The sequence below is a fragment of the Chiloscyllium plagiosum genome, chromosome 14, assembly GCF_004010195.1.
Source record: "Chiloscyllium plagiosum isolate BGI_BamShark_2017 chromosome 14, ASM401019v2, whole genome shotgun sequence".
NCBI classification, from domain to species: domain Eukaryota; kingdom Metazoa; phylum Chordata; class Chondrichthyes; order Orectolobiformes; family Hemiscylliidae; genus Chiloscyllium; species Chiloscyllium plagiosum.
The window spans coordinates 75,407,021-75,427,305 of record NC_057723.1 but is presented as its reverse complement, the minus strand read 5'-3'; the positions used below and the strand labels follow the sequence as shown (position 1 = coordinate 75,427,305).

At 43.7% G+C, this 20,285-nt stretch overlaps 1 protein-coding gene across 2 annotated transcripts in view; it reads left to right on the top strand.

Moving 5' to 3' along the window:
- LOC122556810 (slit homolog 3 protein-like) overlaps window positions 1–20,285 on the top strand; it is a 654,707-nt gene that overhangs the window by 556,338 nt on the left and 78,084 nt on the right. For both annotated transcript variants that reach the window (XM_043704014.1, XM_043704015.1), the window contains 4 exons: window positions 7,118–7,261; window positions 9,292–9,435; window positions 12,106–12,269; window positions 19,261–19,396. In XM_043704014.1, the coding sequence (XP_043559949.1) occupies window positions 7,118–7,261; window positions 9,292–9,435; window positions 12,106–12,269; window positions 19,261–19,396 (588 nt within the window). The remainder of the gene's footprint in view (window positions 1–7,117; window positions 7,262–9,291; window positions 9,436–12,105; window positions 12,270–19,260; window positions 19,397–20,285) is intronic.

Here is a 20,285-nt window from a genome sequence, read left to right as displayed (position 1 = left end):
ATTCCCTCCCCCCTACCTTTTATCTCAGCCCACTTGGCACACCAGCCTCATTCCTGAAGAAGGGCTTATGCCCAAAACGTTGATTCTCCTGCTCCTCAGATGCTGCCTGACCTGCTGTGTTTTTTCAGCACCACATTTTTCAATTCAGACTTCCTGCATTACAGGAGTGTGGTGATAACGATTCTTCTGTACCCTCGAATTTTTGTTGACTGATGAAAATTTTATTGTTGAGCACTCCTTCCATAGTTTGAAATCCCAACAATGCTGACTTACACATGAATTCTACAAGAGGCTACTGGAGTGTAACCTGGAGGATGTCAGCTATCGCTTTGAACTGAGAATGCCAGATCTCTGCAGAATGATGTACTTAGTACCCTAATAATATAATTGGTCAATGATTCGTTGAATCAAATAGACCCAAGAATGACCCAAGTGAATTTTCCCTGACCTCACTTTTTACTCTGCCTTGAGCCTTTTTGACAGAGGGCACGCAAAGTCTGCCTGGCCTGACGATGAAAAGACATGACACAGCCTGCATTTCTGGGCTCAAGTCATTGAATCATAGAATTGTAGGATCATTACAATGTGGAAACAGGCCATTCAACCAGTCCACACTGAATCTCCGAAGAACATCTCATGCCCTACCCTATTGCTGCATTTCCCATGACTGATCCATCTAAAGTACACATCCCTGGACACTATAGGCAACTTAGCATTGCCAATCCACCTGAACTGCACATCTCTGGACACTGATACAGGTTTAATGTAACCCAACGTCCAGCCTTCTCTTCATCTCTAGTCCTGATAAAAGATTCTGACCTGAAACGTCGACTCTCCTGCTCCTCTGATGCTCCTTGACTTGCTGTGCTTTTTCCAGCTCCACTCTTTATCCACGCTGACTCTCCACCATCTGTAGTTCTATCTCCTTTGTCAAGTCCGTCACACCAGAATTGGAGCTTGCAATCCACATCCTTTTAGATGACTGAGAATGCTAGTGACCTGTGCCTCCAAATTCTTCAGTCACTGCCGTGGAATTATCTTGCGAGTCTACAACACTGAGCATCCATCACATTCTTGTGATTACTGACTGCGTCTCTCAAGTGCCACAAGCTTAAAGGTTTCAGGAGCAAGGGTTACTACCAGCTGATTCAAACACTGTCTGAATGGGCACTTACCCAGTGAACCTGTGAAAAAATAAATCTGGATGATTCATAGGGATCTTTTCATCTCATTTCTTCACTTCCTGTATCTAGCACCTACCAGGACTCTTTCTCTATGCAAGCAATTCCAGAAATCCCCAAGTGAGTCAAACACTCCAATAGCCAGAACAAAGTGTCTTCCCATTTAGACCAATTGATGCATCTCAAACATGGATGAAAAAGTGTCACACTCAGTGTCTGCTGCTCTTCAAGTAGCAGGGCATAGATTGGGTTCCTGTCTTCCCCACTACATTCACAGAATCCCTACAGTGTGGAAGCAGGCCATTCTACTCACCGGCTCACACTCCTTCTCTCTCCCTGTAACCCTGCATTTTCCATGGCCACCCCATCGAACTAGCGCAACCTTAGACATGATGGGCAATTTAGCATTGCCAAACCATCTTTTCTGCCCATTCTTAATTGAAGTTGTCTGACTTTTGTTGGTTGGTTGGGGGAATGACAGTGAAGGTTAGAAACTCCGTCGTGGAAGAAAAGGAGAAAGATCAGTTGAGTATTCTCACACTCGGGTGATCTGCTTGTCTTTAGTTTTACTGACTTCCCATGAAGCTTGATTGGGTGCAGTGATTGGGTGATCAATCCCTCTTGACTCCAGAGCTGAATGTGTCCAGGGAAAGGTGTAATGTCTCTTGAGGCAGAGTCTGGGAAGGCGTGCCTGCTTTACTGCTGAATGGATTAGACCTTGAATGGAGACCGAGCATGCTTGGTATCTTCCTGTACAAATGGCTGAATGGATCAAGCAACTATTGAGTCTGTTGGACAACCTTCAGGTTATTCCTAGCCTTGCCCTTCTGCAATATCCAGTGAATTTTGTAAAATATACTGTGCTGGGAAAGGCAAGATAAGCTTGCCTGATGCTCAGTGACTTGTCTGTATTCATTCATGAAGGCTGGTCAGTTAGTCAAGGTAGTCAGAGGTAATTTGGCACCGGGATAAAAGTACCTCAGCAAGAGTGAGTTTCCCTTGAGGGATTAGGGAGATTGGAAAGAAAACAATACTCATTGGCCAGACGGTGTTAGTATTTTGCTTGTGGTAGGTTACAACTAAGGGGGGAAATAGTCTTCTATCTTAATGCTGATATTTGGAAACATTATACATAAAACCATAAGATCCCTATAGTGTGGTAGTAGGCCATTTTGTCCATCTAGTCCACACCGAATCCTCCCATCCAGACCCACCCTATACTCCTGCACTCCATGGGTAATTTAGCATGGCCAAATCACCTAACCTGTACATCTTGGGACTGCAGGAGGAAACCGGAGCAAACCCATGCAGAGAATGTGCAAACTCCACACAGACAGTCACCTGAGGGTGGAATCGAACCCATGTTCCTGATGCAGGCAGCAGTGCTAACCACTGAGGCACCGTGCCGTCCATCACATGTCTAAATTGGAAATTAGTGCACAGTGCACATGTGATGCACTGGTCATGCTGACAATGTGCAGGGGTTAATGCCCTTGGAATAGCTCCAACACAAACTGACAATGGATCACTCATGTGACAGATCCAACTCAATGAGTCCTCAACCCCAAAGTGGACATTCATTTTTCTTTCTCTTCCGATGTGGCAGGAGGAGCAGCGCTCCAAAAGCTAGTGCTTCCAATTAAACCTGTTGGACCATAACCTGGTGTTGTGTGATTTTTAACTTTGTACACCCTAAAGGACATTGCCCATCGTGGACTTCTGTGTTGGTCCAGGGTTCTGTTTGGAAAGCGAGGACTGCAGATGCTGGAGAGTTAGAGTCGAAAGATGTGACGCTGTAAAAGCACAGCAGGTCAGGCAGCATCTGAGGAGCAGGACAGGCGGCATTTCAGGCATAAGACCTTCACCAGGGCTTCATTCCTGTCTTTCTGCCTGCAATTAGTGCGTGCTTGCAAAAGTTTGTACGCAGACACTTGACCTGTTTTACTGCCTTCTGACAGGATCGTTCTTAGACATCGCGTGCTGGAGTGGGAACGAAACCCAGGGTTTCTGACTCAGAAACTGACGTGCTGCCCGTTACATCACTAAACCTCCACCCTTCTTTGTTGCCAGTTACTTATCGTCATGGTTTCAGTATGCAACACCTCTTTACTTTCGAATTACTCCCAGGATTCTGAGGAAAAATAGATTGAATTTCTTCTTTAAATTATAGCACGAAAATAAGTCAAGGATGATTAATCTTTGGCTGTCCTCTCAATGAGTGGTAAAGAATGGCACAGACAGGTGCTTTTGAGCTACAGGCAGAGATTGTGCTAATTTCCTGGAGTGTGGAGGCTGAGAGGTGACTTTATAGAGGTTTATAAAATCTTGAGGGGTATGGATAGGGTAAATAGACAAAGTCTTTTTCCCCAGGGAGGGGGAGTCCAAAACTAAAAGGCATAGGTTTAAGGTGAGAGGGAAAAGATTTGAAAGGGACCTGAGGGGCAACTTTTGACACAGAGGGTGGTGCATGTATGAAATGAGCTGCCAGAGGAATTGGTGGAGGCTGGTACAATTGCAACATTTAAATGGCATCTGGATAGGTATATGAATAGAAAGGGTTTCGAGGGATATGGGCCGGGTGCTGGCAAATTGGACTCGATCAGTTAAGGATATCTTGTCGACATGGACGAATTGGACCAAAGGGTCTGTTTCTGCTGTATAACTCCATGTCAATGTCTCTGGATGCGTACCTTTGGACCATACTGAAGACAGAAAATAGGTTAGAGAATAATGAGTTGTTTCATTTTCATACTTTGCAAGATTCATATATTCTCTCTCTTTCTTCATACCCAATCAAGGCAAGGTGTCCCCCTCCTTTCCATACCGGACTCAATTTGAGTTCTGGGAAGTATTTTGACCAAGTAGGTTTTTTTCAGATCTTTTCCTGGGGGATAAAATTCTGGATCAAATCCATGAGGTGGCCTTCTATCTATTCTTTCATCCATTGTATTCACATCCTAATGAGCCCATAATCAAGAGTCAGAAGATCTAATGTGATAATTTAACCTCTTCCTGAAGTGTTTTCCAACCCTGCACTACAATAATGTGGAGGTGCCAGTGTTGGAATGTCATGGACAAAGTCAGAAGTCACACAACACCAGGTTATAGTCCAACAGGCTTATTTGAAATCACAAGCCTTCAGAACAGTGTTGTTGGACTCTAACCTGGTGTCGTGTGACTTCAGACTTTGCATTACCGTGACTGCTGTAGCAATTCTGCAGCTCCTGCATAACTTCATTATTTTTGGCTTTTTAACCATTCAATCAGTTTCTTATTCTACTTTTTCCTCTACTACTCTGGCACAGTTTGATTCTTGGCTCACTCCTTTCTGCTGTCTTGGCTCACCCTGGCTTTACCTCACCTTCTACATGTTGCCCTTTCATAATTTACTTCTTAACCCAGCTCCCTGCTCGATTTGCTGTATGCTTTTCTGTACTAGCCCCAACAGGTTTCCAGTACAATAGGACATACAGTGATTACCGTCGAAGCATCAGCCATGTTAGTACTCGGATTAATGTCAAGGAATTGCACAATGGTGTTCCAGTACTGCCTCACTCAGTTGCCTGTTTATTTTTTCCAGACAAAATTTGTTAAGTTCGGAGAGGAGGATCTGTTCTTTGACTGACTTTGTAACTTGCACCTGGAGAAACTAAACAGGCAGTCAAAAAAGCAGGCATCCAGGGACCCTGTTGGATTCTTTTAGAGGCAGGAAGGAAAAGATTTTCAAGTTCAAGTTAACTCTGAGCCAATATTCTGATTTGACGGTTCATTTGCTACCCTAACGTAATAGTGAGGAAGATTATGCTGCTGGGTTTCTGAGCAAGTGGACTCCCCCACACTCCCATGTTTGAAAGAAGACAATAGACCAAGTTTTCTAGAATGTTGACTGTCTGCCTGTGTCATGGATGATTATTGTATGATTGCAACGAGGTCAGCCAGGTGGACCTCAGAGAATGTGAGTTCCCTGATTGGGGCTGTTCACCTGGTCCAGTCAGGGATGGAAATGTGTTGCTGGAAAAGCGCAGCAGGTCAGGCAGCATCCAGGGAACAGGAGAATCGACGTTTCGGGCATAAGCCATTCTTCAGGGATCCCTGGCTGACAGATATAAACAGGAGTGTCAGAGGTTCTGTTCACTCTGACAGCCGGCTCTGAAGGAGCTGGACCAGTGTGAAGGACTTGTAGAAAGTGAGGACTGCAGAAGCTGGAGATCAGCGTCGAAGAGTGTGGTGCTGCAAAAGCACAGCCAGGCAGCATCCGAGGAGCAGGAGAATTGACATTTCGGGCATAAGGCCGTTATCAGGAATTGAGCCCTTCGTCAGTGTCAACACCTCTCCACGTGTAAATGAAGGGTGACTTGGTAACAGGACACCGGCCTCTGTGGGGTTATTGCAGTTACAAAGATTGCTTTCATAGCAGAATAACCAAGAGGCTGTTTTTGGCAGACTGTTGTTGAATCTTTCCTGTGAACAAAGTTTCCTGCTTCTCAAACTGCAGGTTGTCATCTTGCCATCCATTTATCATTATCCAATAGCTTGAAGTCTGGGTTTGAACATGAGATTCTTCCGTCCATTAGAAGTGTGCCAGTATGAGTCAGGAAAGGTTCAGAAGACATTTGAAAAGGATCCACTCCATGATCTGTGCATAATATCTCGATCATCATTAATGTAGTCATAGTTTGTATTTACTCTTTCCCAAGATATGGGCATCAATGGCATGGACAGCATTTGTTGCTCACCTCTAAGTGCCCTAGCAAGCTGCCTCTCTCAAATGCTGCCATTCACATTGTGTAAGTAGACCCAGAGTCACACTGCAAATCATTCCTCACAACTACAAGATTTCTCAACGGAAGGTTACAGAGAGGTGTGATTAAGCTTTGCAATCTTGTTTTGTAGATTATAAGTGGATTTTCCTTTTACTGAGATTCAATTTGGAAAGCCTGTGAGTTCCTGGCTGTATAATAACAGGCATCTCATTTCAAAACTTACTTTCTAATCAAATCTTAACTCGTCTGATCCATTGGTAAATTCCCTAATGTAATAATAGCTAAATGTTCTGATTGTACCAGCTGAGCTTCTCTAAGTAACGTCCTTCTGCCCAATTCTGAAGATTTTACCTTTTGTATTAACCTACCAAGGATACCTTGTGTGCATGCATGTGTGGATCCACATTCAGAATGTAATGTCCACCTCTGTGCACGTGTAGATCCACTGACATTGTGTTTATATGCGTGTGTGAAGAGCTTAGAAATGGACCGTCTTAGTCTACATTAAGCGCTTTCCCTTCCAAAATAGCTGAGGTTAGATAGAGTTCACAGTTCCCTTTATATTGCCCAGTAACATGCTTGACAAACATTCCCAACTTGCATCAATGTGACATTTCTATTTCCTACACCATCTATCCTTGTGCATATCCCAAGGTGTATTGCCCCATTAGTGCTGAATTGTAGTCAGATTTGTGAACTGGACTTGTTTCCTCTGGGATCTGTACTATGAGACTGCCCAAACTTATTTCACCATGGACTCTTAATTGCCATCTGACGGGAAAGCTTCATTCCATCTGCATGAACTGAATTGGAAGCCAGATTGCATACCTAATAAAACAGTGTACACAGACAGTGTTAAATTTCAGTGCCACCTACCTCATTAACAACATAAATTAAATTAAAATATTAAAAACAGTCTGAATTTTGATCAAAAATGTATTTTAACATTATGTAGAATTTAGGACATGTCCATTTTTCATCAACATCTTGCTTATGACTGTCTCCATGGAACATTTTCATTTTCCAATTCCGTACAAAGCTAATCATAAAAGCTATTTAGGTTGGACACCTACACTGAAATGCATTTGGAAAGAGGAACGGAGTATAATTTTCCCATATTAATATTTGTCATACTTCCTTTGAGAATTAATATTTTTCACTGTCTCTCATTAGAAACCTGAGCAACAACAAGATCAGAGATATCCGGGAGGGAACATTCGAAGGGGCGTCAGGAGTCTTGGAATTGTTGCTGACTGGAAATGAACTGGAAATGGTCCATAGTCGAATGTTTGCTGGTCTCTCTGGACTCAAGACACTGTAAGTGCAGAGCGCTGATAATCTGCAGTATCTGGAGAGTACCTGGTATCAGGACAGCTGTCAGAGCAAATCTGTTTTATACACCAAAAGCCTCCAGTTTGTTGGATTTCTCATTTTAAGCTGTTTACTTTTGATTTTTGTGTACGTCAACTTAAACTATGCCAGTTAATCACAGATGGTTTTACAGTTGGAAAGTGGCCAAACATAGTTTCAACTTTGGATAGAATATTCCACCCAAAATATTCTGGACAGTGTGCTGGATAGCCTATTACTTAAGATTCTGATTAAAATCAAACATAAAACATTTACATCAATTTCAACAATTCTAGGGCTTGAGACACCTTCTCCCATGTTGTTACCCCAACCCCCACACACCAGGCTTTGTTATCACATGGTCTACTATTACACACCATCTTTGTTAGCCACTAAATGACCCCCCTGTTAGGAGCTATTCATTCTCCCAGGCTGATCACTATCCACTCCTTTGTCTGTCCAACTGTTTCCCTCTCTCTCCAAAAAAAAGAGATAGCTGGAGAAGCTCAGCAGGTCTGGCAACATCTGTGGAGAGGTTCTGAGGAAAGGTCACTCAACCTGATACGTTAACTTTGATTTCCCTCCACAGATGCTGCCAGACCTGCTGAGCTTTTCCAGCAACATCTCCTTTTGTTTCTGATTAACAGCGTCTGCAGTTCTTTCGGCATCTGTTCTCCTCTCTCTTTGGGCTCCATCTCCACCAATCATTTGCTCCTTAACCAATTCCCTCACCCTATCTTCTACATTAAAAACAACTTTTCCTAGTGACAATGTAAGAACAAATTACTGCAGATGCTGAAATCTGTGCTGAAATAAAAATAATACATTTGAATTCACGGTGGGTCAGGCAGCATCCATGGAGAGAGAGCAAGCTAACGTTTTGAGTCAAGATTAATCTGATTAGCTCTGAGGAAGAGCCACTGGACCCGAAACGGTAACTCTGATTTCTCTCCTCCGATGCTGCCAGACCTGAGCTTTTCCAGCAACTTCTGCTTTTGTTTGTGACTTCCAGCATCTGCAGTTCATTTGGTTTTTATTTAATAAAAAACATGTAATGGACCAATGCAATCAGACAGTTTAAAAATGGTTCGTTTTTTTTCTTTTCATTCAAAAATATACCTGCTCATGTTTTTAGAATGATTGCCCTGTGTGGTTTCATTGACATAGCTGACGATTGTTTATTACCAAGACAGAAACATTTTTAAAATAAGTTAGCAATCCATTATGTGTGAGAAATCTAATCCAAGCTCACTAAAAACAATTTTAAATGAAAAAAAAAACAACTACACTGAACGTTTTAATAGTTTCCTTGGTTGTGCACTACTGGGTTCCTAGTAAATCACTTTTATAGATCCTCACATGAGGATCAATGGTCGGCACAACATCGTGGGCTGAAGGACCTGTTCTGTGCTGTACTGTTCCATGTTCTATCTTTGAAATTGTGGGATTGTGCCTAAGAAACTGAACACAATTTAAAGAGGATTTCTGAATCAGTGGAATCTCTCAATTTGGCAAAGAGCAGAACTGGATTTATTTCAATAACTCGTGAAATTTTTAATCTTTATTTTGAGCATCAATTGTTTGACTGGATAGATATTGCAATGTCCTCAGCAATTCTTGTTCACTAATGGGGCGGCACGGTGGCTCAGTGATTAGCACTGCTGCCTCACAGTGCCAGGCACCCGGATTTGATTCTAGCCTGGGCTGACTGTCTGTATGCAGTTTGCCCGTTCTCCTCCCTGTGTCTGCGTGGGTTCTCTCCAGGTGTTCCAGTCAAAAGATGTGTGGGTCAGGTGGATTGGCCATGGGAAATGCATAGTGATAGGGTAGGGGGTGGTATGCCCTTCAAAGGATTGGTGTGGCTTCAATGGGCCAAACAACCTGCATCCACACTGTCGAGATTCTATGGATGTCTTGTCCCAAATGTTTGAAAGAGAAGCAATGTTGATATGATTATTAGGCGCTGAAATGTTCCCTTTTCTTTCTCTGTGTTGTAGGATGCTGCGGAATAACCGGATCAGTTGTGTCAACAATGACACTTTCACTGGCCTTAGTTCTGTCCGGTTGCTATCACTGTATGATAACCGGGTCACCACCATCACCCCTGGAGCTTTCAACACCCTCCATTCTCTCTCCACCATGTAAGTACACAGAGTACCACCTAATTTCATCTCAGCATTTTATTAAAGCTTTAGAACAAAGAACAATACAGCACAAGAACAGGCCCTTTAGCCCTCTAAGCCTGCGGTGACACGTTTTGCCCTTCCATATGAAAACGGTCTTCACTTACAGGATCCGTATCCCTCTATTCCCTTCCTATTCATGTATCCATCAGGTGCTTCTTGAATGCTGCTGTTGTGTCTGCTTATATCACCTCCTCTGGCAGTGAGTTCCAGGCAATCACCACCCTTTGTGTGAAAAACATGCATCGCACATCTCTTTTAAACTTCCCTCCTCACACCTTGAACCTGTGTCCTGTAGTAATTGACCCATCCACCCTTGGAAAAAGCTTCATACTTTACACTCCATCCATGCTATTCACAATCTTATAAACTTATTCACAATCTTATATATTCACAATCTTAATACCAGGCCATCCCTCAACTTTCTGCATTCCAGTGAAAACAAAACCAGTCTAGCCAACCTCACTTCATTGCTAAAATTCCCCCATACCAGACAACATTCTGGTAAAAGCTTTCTGTACGCTCTTCAAAGCATCCATGCCCTTTTGGTCGTGTGGCGAGCAGAACTGTACACAATATTCAAGTGGGGCCTGACAAAAGTTCTATAAACCTGCATCATAACTTGCCTAACCTAATACTCAATGGCCTTTCCAATGAAGGCAAGCATGCAAGGGCCTTTTTTACTACCCTATCTACCTGTGCTACCACCTTCAGTGATCTGTGAACCTGCACACCTAGATCCCTCTGCGTATCAGTATTCCTAAGAGTTCTGCCATTCACTGTATAATTTCCACTTGTACTTGCCCTTTACCTCACATTTGTCCAGATTAAACTCCATCTGTAATTTTTCTGCCCTTACCTCCAACACATCTATATCCTACTGTATTCTCTGACAACCTTCCTCACTATCTGCAACTCCAGCAATCTTTGTATTGTCCGCAAACTTACTAATTAGACCAACTGCGTTTTCCTCCAAATCATTCATGTAGATCATGAACAGCAGAGGTCCCAGCACTGATCCCTGTGGGACACCACTAGTCACAGCCCTGGAGAAGGTGCTTTCTTGAACCACTGCAGTCCATGAGGTGGAGTGACACTCTGAGTTGGTAGGGAGAGAGTTCCAGGATTTTGACTCAGTTGACAGTGAAGAAACTGTGATATAGTCGGAAGTCAGGATGGTGTGTGCCTTAGAAGGGAACTTGCAAAGGTACTCTGGCAGTGCAGTGGTAGTATCCCTACCTCCAGGCCAGGAGGCCTGGGTTCAGATCCCACCTGCTCCAGAGGCGTGTAATAATATCTCTGAACAGATTGATTATGAAACATCTAGAAGGGAACTTGGGAGGTGATGGTTCTTACAAGCATTGCTACCCTTACCCTTGTAGTGGTAAAGGTTGCATGTTTTCAGTCAGAGGAAGCTCTGGCAATTCATTCTTCACTTGAATAGCTAGTGTAAAGATATATCTCACAAGAATATATGAATGATCAGCAGGAGTAGACTATTTGGCCCTTCAGACCTGGTTCACCATCCCATAACATCATTGCAGATCTGAATGTGTGGTCTGAACTGCACTGGCCCATCTTCATCTTGTTAATCTGTCTAGCTAACCCATAAAATGAACCCTGTCTCTACTGCTCTCTTGGAAAAGAGTTCCACAGACTAAGTCCACAGAGTCAAGAGTGTGGCACTGGAAAAGCACAGCAGGACAGGCATCATCCGAGGAACAGGAGAGTCGATATTTCGGGCATAAGCCCTTCATCAGGAACGGGGCTGTGAGCGGAAGCTAGCTGTGAGTGTGATAGGTAGATGAATGTCAGGCTAATGGTGATTGGTCAGAGAGGCAGATGGAACGGATAGGTGGGAAGGAAGATGGACAGGTAGGACAGGTCATGTTGACAGTGCTGAGTTGGAAGGTTGGAACTGGGATAAGGTGGGAGGAGTGGAAATGAGGAAACTGGTGAAATCCACATTGATACCATGGGATTGGAGGGTCCCAAGGCAGAAGATGACATGTTCGCCTTTCACCTAATTGCACAAAATGTCTCCTCATCTCAGTTTAGAACATAAGAACAAGGAGCAGGAGTAGACCATCTGAGCCATCGAGCCTGCTCCCCCATTCAATAAGATCATGGCTGATCTTTTCATGGACTCCGCTCCACTTACCCACCCTCGCACCGTAACCCTTAATTTCTTTATTGTTCAAAAAAAAACTTGGCTTTAAAAACATTCAATGAGGAAGCCTCAACTACTTCACTGTAGACAAACAGGAGACTGGAAGAACACAGCAAGGCAGGCAGCTTCAGGAGGTGGAGATGTTAATGTTTCGGTGTTACCCTTCTTCAGCATCTGCAGTTTTTTGTCTTAACTACTTCACTGAGCAGGGAATTCCACAGATAAGAATGAGATACTCCATATTTTAAATTGTGTCCCCTAGTTCTTAAAAGAAAACCCAAAAGGTGGAGCCATGATACATTCAATGGATCCAAGCCAAACTCATCAGTGAGAAGATTCAATTACTTAAAAGCCTTTTTGTACACACTTTGCCCATTTTTTTATGTGAAAGGTAGATTGACCAAGTGAAGGCGTTATAATTGACAAAATAATATGAATGTGTTCTCCAATCTCCATAGCAACCTTTTGGCCAATCCCTTCAACTGTAACTGTCACCTGGCCTGGTTGGGGCGGTGGCTGAGGAAGAGAAGGGTTGTCAGTGGAAACCCACGCTGTCAGAAACCGTTCTTCCTCAAGGAAATCCCGATCCAGGATGTGGCTGTTCAGGATTTCACCTGTGACGGTAAGGGAAAACAGTATTTAATGCTGAAAATTACTGGCCTGGAACTTGGCGGGCAGGGGACAGTTTGTGGATTGGAAGCATTCTGAAGAATACAACGTAACTCTTCAAATAGGCAAGTTTTCCATTAGCAGATGAAGCTAAATGCAGATAAGTGTGAGGTGATGTATTTCATAGAAAGCACCTGGAATTATACAGCACGCTAACAGACACTTCAGTCCAACCAGTCCATGCTGACCATGTTCCCAAACTCAATTAGTCCCACCTGTCTGCTCCTGGTCCATATCCCTCAAACCTTTCCTATTCATGCACTTTTCCAAATGTCTTTTAAACATTGTAACTGCACCCACATCCATTGCATCCTCAGGATGTTCAATCCACATGCGAACCACCCTCTGTTTAAAAAAAAATGCCCATGTCTTTTTTTAAAATCCTCCTCCTCTCACCTTAAAATGTGCCCCCTAGCCTTGGAATCCCCCATCCTCGGCAAAAGACACCTACCATTAACACTATCTATACCCCTCATGATTTTATAAACTTCTATAATGTCACCTCTCAACCTCCTAAGCTCCAGTGAAAGAAGTCCCAGTCTATCCAACCTCTCCTTGTAACGCAAGTCCTCCATTCCTGGCAACATCCTGGTAAATCTTTTCTGAACCCTCTTCAGCTTAATAGTATCCTTCCTATAACTAGACGACCAGTATGGGACATGGTATTCCAGAAGAAGCCTCACCAATGTCCTGTACAACCTCAGTGTGACTTCCCAACTCCGATACTCAAAGGACTGAGCAATAGGAGCTGTGTGTACATGAGCATAGATCATTGAAGGTGGTAAGTTAAGTGAATAGAGCAGTTAATAAAGTATACGGTATCCTTGGCTTTGTCAATAGGAGTGTATTGCACAAAAGTAAGGAGTGATGTTGAAGTTGTATATAGTATAAGCTGGAGTGTATTCTTGGGCATGACATTGTTGGAAAGAGGTGAGCACATTGGAGAGAGTGCAGGAAAGGTTTACAGGAATAGTTCCAGAGGTGAGAGACTTCAGTTTTAGAGTAGATTTGAGAGATTATAACTTCTTAGAGAGGAGAAGGCCAAGAGGTGATCTAATGGAGGTTTTCAAACTTATAAGGAGATTGGTTAACATAGATAGACAGAAACTTTTCCTGCTTGTAAAATTATCAAGGTGGAGATGATACAGAGTTAAAGTGATTTGCAAAAGTAGTAAATGTGGTAAAAAGCTTTTACACCCTGTGAATAGTTCGGGACTGGAAAGCGTTGTTGGGGACACCAGGTTACAGTCCAACAGGTTTGTTTGAAATCACAAGCTTTCAGAGCAATGTTCTCTTCACCTAAAAAGGAGCAGTGCTCTGAAAGCTTGTGATTTCAAATAAGCCTGTTGGACTATAACCTGGTGTCGTATGACTTCTGACATTGTCCACCCAGTCCAACACCAGTACCTCCACATCCTGGGAATCTAGTAGAGCTTCCCTGTTCCTAGTGACATTTGAAGTTAGCTATCTGTTTGAACCCTGCCATTAACACTTAAACTCTTCTTCAGGGCAATTATTTGTCCTTCTGGCATAAGGCAGCCAGTTATCAGGCAGTTGTTAGAACACTTTGTTTATGTAGCTTTCCTTCCTTCTTTTCCCGGGGCTGGTTCATTGGCATATTAAGTCATTTCTCATAGTTTGTCCTTATATCTCAGAAAACAGTAGGAGTTATTGCTGATACTTTCAACCAATGAGCAGTTATTAGAGTTCTGAAGTTTACCGTATCACCGTACCAAAATGCATGACCTCATGTTTTCCCACTTTGTATTCCTGTGTGACAATTCTTGCCCATTCATTTTATTTGTCTGTATTCTTCTGCAGACTCTTTGCATCATCACCACTCGCCTTCCCCCACTTATTTCTGTCATCAAATAATGGCAGGACTTATACACTTAATGGTAAGGTTCTGTGGAGTGTTGCTGAACAAAGAGACCTTGGAGTGCAGGTTCATAATTCTTTGAAAGTGGAGTCGCAGGTAGATGGAATAGCAAAGAAGACGTTTGGTATGCTTTCCTTGATTGGTCAGGGCATTGAGTATAGAAGTTGGGATGTCATGTTGTGGCTGTACAGGACATTGGTGAGGCCACTTTTGGAATATTGTGTGCAATTCTGGTTTCCCTGCTATGGGAGGGATGTTGTAGAAACAGGCCCTTTGGCCCAACAAGCCCACACCGACCCTCCGAAGACCAACCCACCCATACCCATTCCCCTACATTTACCCTTTCACCTAACACTACCGGCAATTTAGCATGGTAAATTCACCTAACCTGCACATTTTTGGACTTTGAGAAGAAACCCACGCAGACACGGGGAGAATATGCAAACTCCACACAGACTGTTGCCTGAGGCGGGAATTGAACCCGGGTCTCTGGTGCTGTGAGGCAGCAGTGCTAACCACCGTGCCGCACAAAAGGCTTCAGAAAATATTTACAAGAATGTTGACAAGGTTGGAGGGTTTGAGATATGAGGAGAGGTTGAATCGGCTGGGGCTGTTTTCCCTGGAGTTTTGGAGGCTGAGAGATAATCTTCTAGAGATGTATAAAACCATGAGGGGCATGGATAGGGTAAATAGACAAGGTTTTTTCCCCGGTTTGAGGTAGTTGAAAACTGGAGAGCAAAAGCTTAAGGTGAAAAGGGAAAGATTTAAAAGGGACCTAAGAGACAATGCTTTCACATCAAGGGTGGTACCTGTGTGGAACGAGCTGCCAGAGGAAGTGGTGGAGGCTGGTACAATTGCAACATTTAAAAAACATGTGGATGAGTATATGAATAGGAAGGGTTTAGAGGGATATGGGCCAAATGTTGGCAAAAAGAACTAGATTTATTTCGGTTATCTGGTCAGTATGGACAGGTTAGACCGAAGGGTCTGTTTCCATGCTGTACATCTCTGTGACTCAATGACTCCATTTGCAAACTATATTACTTTCACTTTCCTCATCCACGTCATTAATATTTAATGTAAATAGTTGTGGTCCCAGCACTGATCCTTATAGTGCTCCACAAATTGCATCCTGAAAAGAACCTACTTATAGAGTCATAGAGATGTACAGCATGGAAACAGACCCGTCGGTCCAACCAGTCCATTCCGACCAGATATCTCAACCCAATCTAGTCCAACCTGCCAGCACCCGGCCCATATTCCTCCAAACCCTTCCTATTCATATGCCCATCCAAATGCCTCTTAAATGTTGCAATTGTACCAGCCTCCACCACATCCTCTGTCGCTCATTCCATACACGTACCACCCTCTGCGTGAAAAAGTCTCAAGTCTTTGTCTTCTATTGGGAGCTACTGTGTGGGAAATTTAGTCAAGGGCTTAAAATATTTACAGAGTTGTGAGTTCATTAAGATAGCAAGAGAAAAAGAATGGAAAGGGAAATCACTGACAAACCTAACAATGTATAGTTATTGAGTTTTGAGAAGATTTGTAGCTCAGGGTGAGGTTCTAGAAAGAGGTTTGTTTGCTGATCTGGAAGGTTCATTTTCAGATGTTTTGTTACCATACTAGGGTGGCGCGGTGGCTCAGTGGTTAGCGCCGCTGCCTCATAGCACCAGGGTCCCAGGTTCGATTCTAGCCTCGGGAGCCTGGCTGTGTGGAGTTTGCACATTTTCCCCGTGTCTGCGTGGGTTTCCTCCGGTTTCCTCCCACAGTATAAAGATGTGCAGTTTAGAGTGAATTGGCCATGCTAAATTGCCCATAGTGTTAGGTGCATTAGTCAAAGGGAAATGGATCTGGGTGGGTTTCTCTTCGGAGGATCGGTGTGGACCGGTTGGGCCAAAGGGCCTGTTTCCACATTAGGGAATCAAATCAAATCAAACATCATCAGTGAGCCTTCGAATGATACTCCACAGCTACCAAATGAAGGAGCAGCGCTCCAAAAGCTAGTGCTTCCAAATAAACCTGTTGGACTATAACTTGGTGTTGTGTGACTTTTAACTTTGTACAGCCCAGTCCAACACCAGCACCTCCAAATCATAACAATATAACAGTAAAGATGAAATGACAGTGGGAGTATTCCAGTTCCTTTCTGCAAATTTTGGAAATAACAACATTCTATGCCACTGTACCATTTCAAACCTGAGATTCCAGCTTACCAAGGTCACCTTTCTGGGAAATAATTTGCTGTTTTCTTTGCAGTCCCAGTTCTCAAATCAAATCAGCGTTTGTGCCCAGTTATGATTCATCATTTTATAAAAGAGAAATAGAAGATTTTATCATCAGGAAAAATATTTGGTATAATTGCGCTATATTATGTCTTAACAGATTGCAAATGCTATTTTTCTTTGAAATTCTAGTTAAAACACTCACGTCTCCGTTAGATTCTTTCATCTCCATTCCCGACACTGTAAGAGTGACCAGATTTATATCTCTCAATTGTTTTCAGAGATTAAGACAGACTATAAAAGCATTTTATCCGCACTTTCACCTCCTGTGTGTTCACTTGTTAGTTTAAATTGTATCCTTTGACACATTTTCTGGATATTGCTGAGAGGTTAAAGGTTGCATCACTTTGATTTCTTGTTTGTTTTGCATTTGAAGCCGTTGTTAGATGTTGAAATGGGTTTTATCATTTCTTGGCATGCATTTTGTGCCATAGAGTCACAGAGATGTACAGCAAGGAAACTGACTCTTCGGTCCAATCCGTCCATGCTGAGCAGATAGCCTGAATTAATCTAGTCCCATTTGCCAGCATTTGGCACATATCCCTCTAAATTCTTCCTATTCATATACTCATCCAGATGCCTTTTAAATGGTGTAATTGTACCAGCCTACACCACTTCCTTTGACAGCTCATTCCATACACGCACCACCCTCTGCGTGAAAATCTTGCCTCTTAGGTCTCTTTTAAATCTTTCCCCATCTACCTTAAACCTGTGCCTTTTTAGTTTTGGACTCCCCTACCCTGGGGAAAAGACTTTGTCTTTTTACCCTATCTATGTCCCTCTTGATTTTATAAATCTCTATAAGGTCAACCCTCAGCCTCCAGGGAAAACAGCCCTAGCCTGTTCAGCCTCTCTCTGTCGCACAAACCCTCCAACCCTGTCAACAGCATTGTAAATCTTTTCTGAACCCTTACAAATTTCACAACATCATTGCATTAGCAGAGAGACCAGAATTGCATGAAATTTTGCAATTCTCTTGCTGTTGTTTTTACCAGATTATGTCTTACTGAGAAGGTTATCAATCAACAATGTAAAAGAATCTGCACAACCCTTCTATGGAGGCCTACAAGTTGTATTTGCATGCATGTGTCCGACCAACCATTCTATTCTTCTTTTTGTCCCCGGTTCAACCTTTTGAGTGGGAGATAAAGTTGCAATTCTGAAATAAAAGCTTAAAATTTCAGATGGACACCTTGCATCAGACGAGGCTAGATCCTGGATTTTTGTCCTAACTGATGCTGAGAGACTTTATTCCTGTATACGTGCTTTGAAACATTTTTCTTCACATTGAAATTGCTGTATAAAAGTAAGTTGGGGGAGGTGAAATAAATTAACTTGCAAAGTGGCACAGACTTGCATTGATTTAGCTGAGGTTAGACAGTGTCACAGGCATGGCTTTCTTCATTAATGGAATTGAAGTATGGTACACAGGTCATGACCCTCAGCTCAATCTGCTGCCAGGGAATTGATGGAAGTCTGCATGACATAAAGAAATTTCCCTTTGTCTTTAATACAAAGATGTCATTGTAACAATGATACATCTGAATAAAATGCATACTCTTACAGAACGTGTTTCTAATCCACTGTAGTACCTCACAAAAATCACGTACTAAGTACTGACGTTTTAGTGGAGGCAGTAACCCATTGAGGAAGTGAGATATAGAATTATCATAGAAGTCCTACAGTGTGGAAGCAGGCCATTCGGCCCATCGGGTCCACATCGACCCTCCAAACAACATCTCACCCAAACCCACCCCCCTGTAACCCCTGCATTTCCCATGGCTAGCCTGCCTAGCTTGCCCATTTCTGGGCATTCTGGATAACTTACCACTATACACATCCTTGGAGGGAACCAGAGCACCTGGAGGAAACCCACGCAGACACGGGGAGAATGTGCAAACTCCACACACTCAGCCGTCCGAGGGTGGAGTCAAACGCGGGTCCCTTGCGCTGTGAGGTAGCAGTGCTAATATCGCAGGATTGTGGAAATTAAATGTCAGCGTGCGAGATTCACAGAGAAATGCTGCAGGGAGCATTTTCAGAGCTTCCAATGTGTTCACAACCCATTGCCACCAGTGGTATCTTCATTGTCCGTACATGTAACAATCAGGCAGGACCCGGTATGACCCATGGGTATGTGGCCTGAGTATTACTGCAGAGGCCGTAGAAGCAAAAAGCAAATCTTGAGCCTTTATCTGCCGGCTGCAGGAGCTGCTCAGTTGTTTTCCCAAAGACAATCTCTGACTGAGCTGCTTGTAGGCCCCAGTGTCCTTAACTGCAAGGCAGGATGTTCCAAAGCCTAGGGGCATCCTTCAGGAGAGGCGGTCACTGCTGAGGCCGAGGGGAGACCTCAGGAGCTGGACTGTGCAGGTAAGTGCAACAGGATGGGGGTCAGAGGGGAAACCTCTCCGGGGAGACATTGGGGCCTCAGCAGGATACCCCTCCCATCTATTCCGGGTCACATTGGCAGGGGGATAGGGGATATTACAGCAGTGAAATGCTGCAAGGTCGTCTTTGCTTGCTCCTTTGATTTTGCAAATTGACTGTTCACCTGACCCTATCACAATTCGGTGCTTTGTGCTTCGCCCCCACCCCGGGCCTCCCTTCCTGGGGGTAAAATTCAGCCCTGTGTCTCAGCGGGATTGCGGATGTGGCACGGCAGGATACCACAGCCCAGCATCAGGAAGAAATAAGTGGGAGCACAGAGGATGGTCCCTGGATGTCGGCCGAGAACCCCATCCATCAATCGTTCTCATTCGTTGTTTCTTTTTGCCTTTCAGTGGATAACAACGAGAGCAGCTGCCTGCCAGGGCTGCACTGTCCTGAACTCTGCAGCTGTGTTGACACGGTGGTCAGATGCAGTAACAAAGGATTTCGCACCTTACCCAAAGGCATTCCCAAAGATGCAACTGAGCTGTGAGTCCGTGCTTCATGTGGTGTTTCTGTCCTCTCCAAAGTGTTACTTTTTTGTCAAGTTTCATCACCTTCAGTTTTGGCGGAGAACAGAACACTGTTTCTCTCTGTTGCCTTTTTACACCTTCCATCAGCCACGATACACTGGTCGGACTCTCACTCTGAGTAGGAAGGATGTGACTTGGAATCCCATCCCCAAAGGCTTCACACAAAAGCAGTACCGAGAGAGTGCTGTACTGTCAGAGGAGAGATAGGGATGTACAGCACGGAAACAGACCCTTCGGTCCAACTTGTCCATGCCGACCAGATATCCTAAATTAATCTAGTTCAATTTGCCAAAATTTGGCCCATGACCCTTAACCCCTTCCTAGTCATAATCCCATCCAGATCCCTTTTAAATGTTGTAATTGTAACCGCCTCCACCACTTTCTCTGGAAGCTCATTCCACATATGCACCACACTCTGCGTGAAAAAGTTGCCCCTTAGATCCCTTTTAAATCTTTCCCCTTTCACCCTAAACCTATGCCATCCAGTTTTGAGCTCCCCCTACCCTGGGAAAAAGACCTTGGCTATCCACCCTATCCATGCCCCTCATGATTTTATTAACTTCTATGAGGTCACCCTTCAGCTTCAGGGAAAACAGCCCCATCCTATTCAGCCTCTCCCTCTCGCTCAAACCCCCGAACCCTGGCAACATCCTTGTAAATCTCTTCTGGACCCTTTCAAGTTTCAAAACTTCCCTCCTATGGCAGAGAAACTGGAACTGAACACAGTATTCCAAAAGTGGCCCAACCAATGTCCTGTACAGCCACAATTTGACTTCCCAACTCCTATACTCGACGCACTGACTAATGAAGGCATGTGTACCAAAAGCTTTTTTCTATCCCTGCCT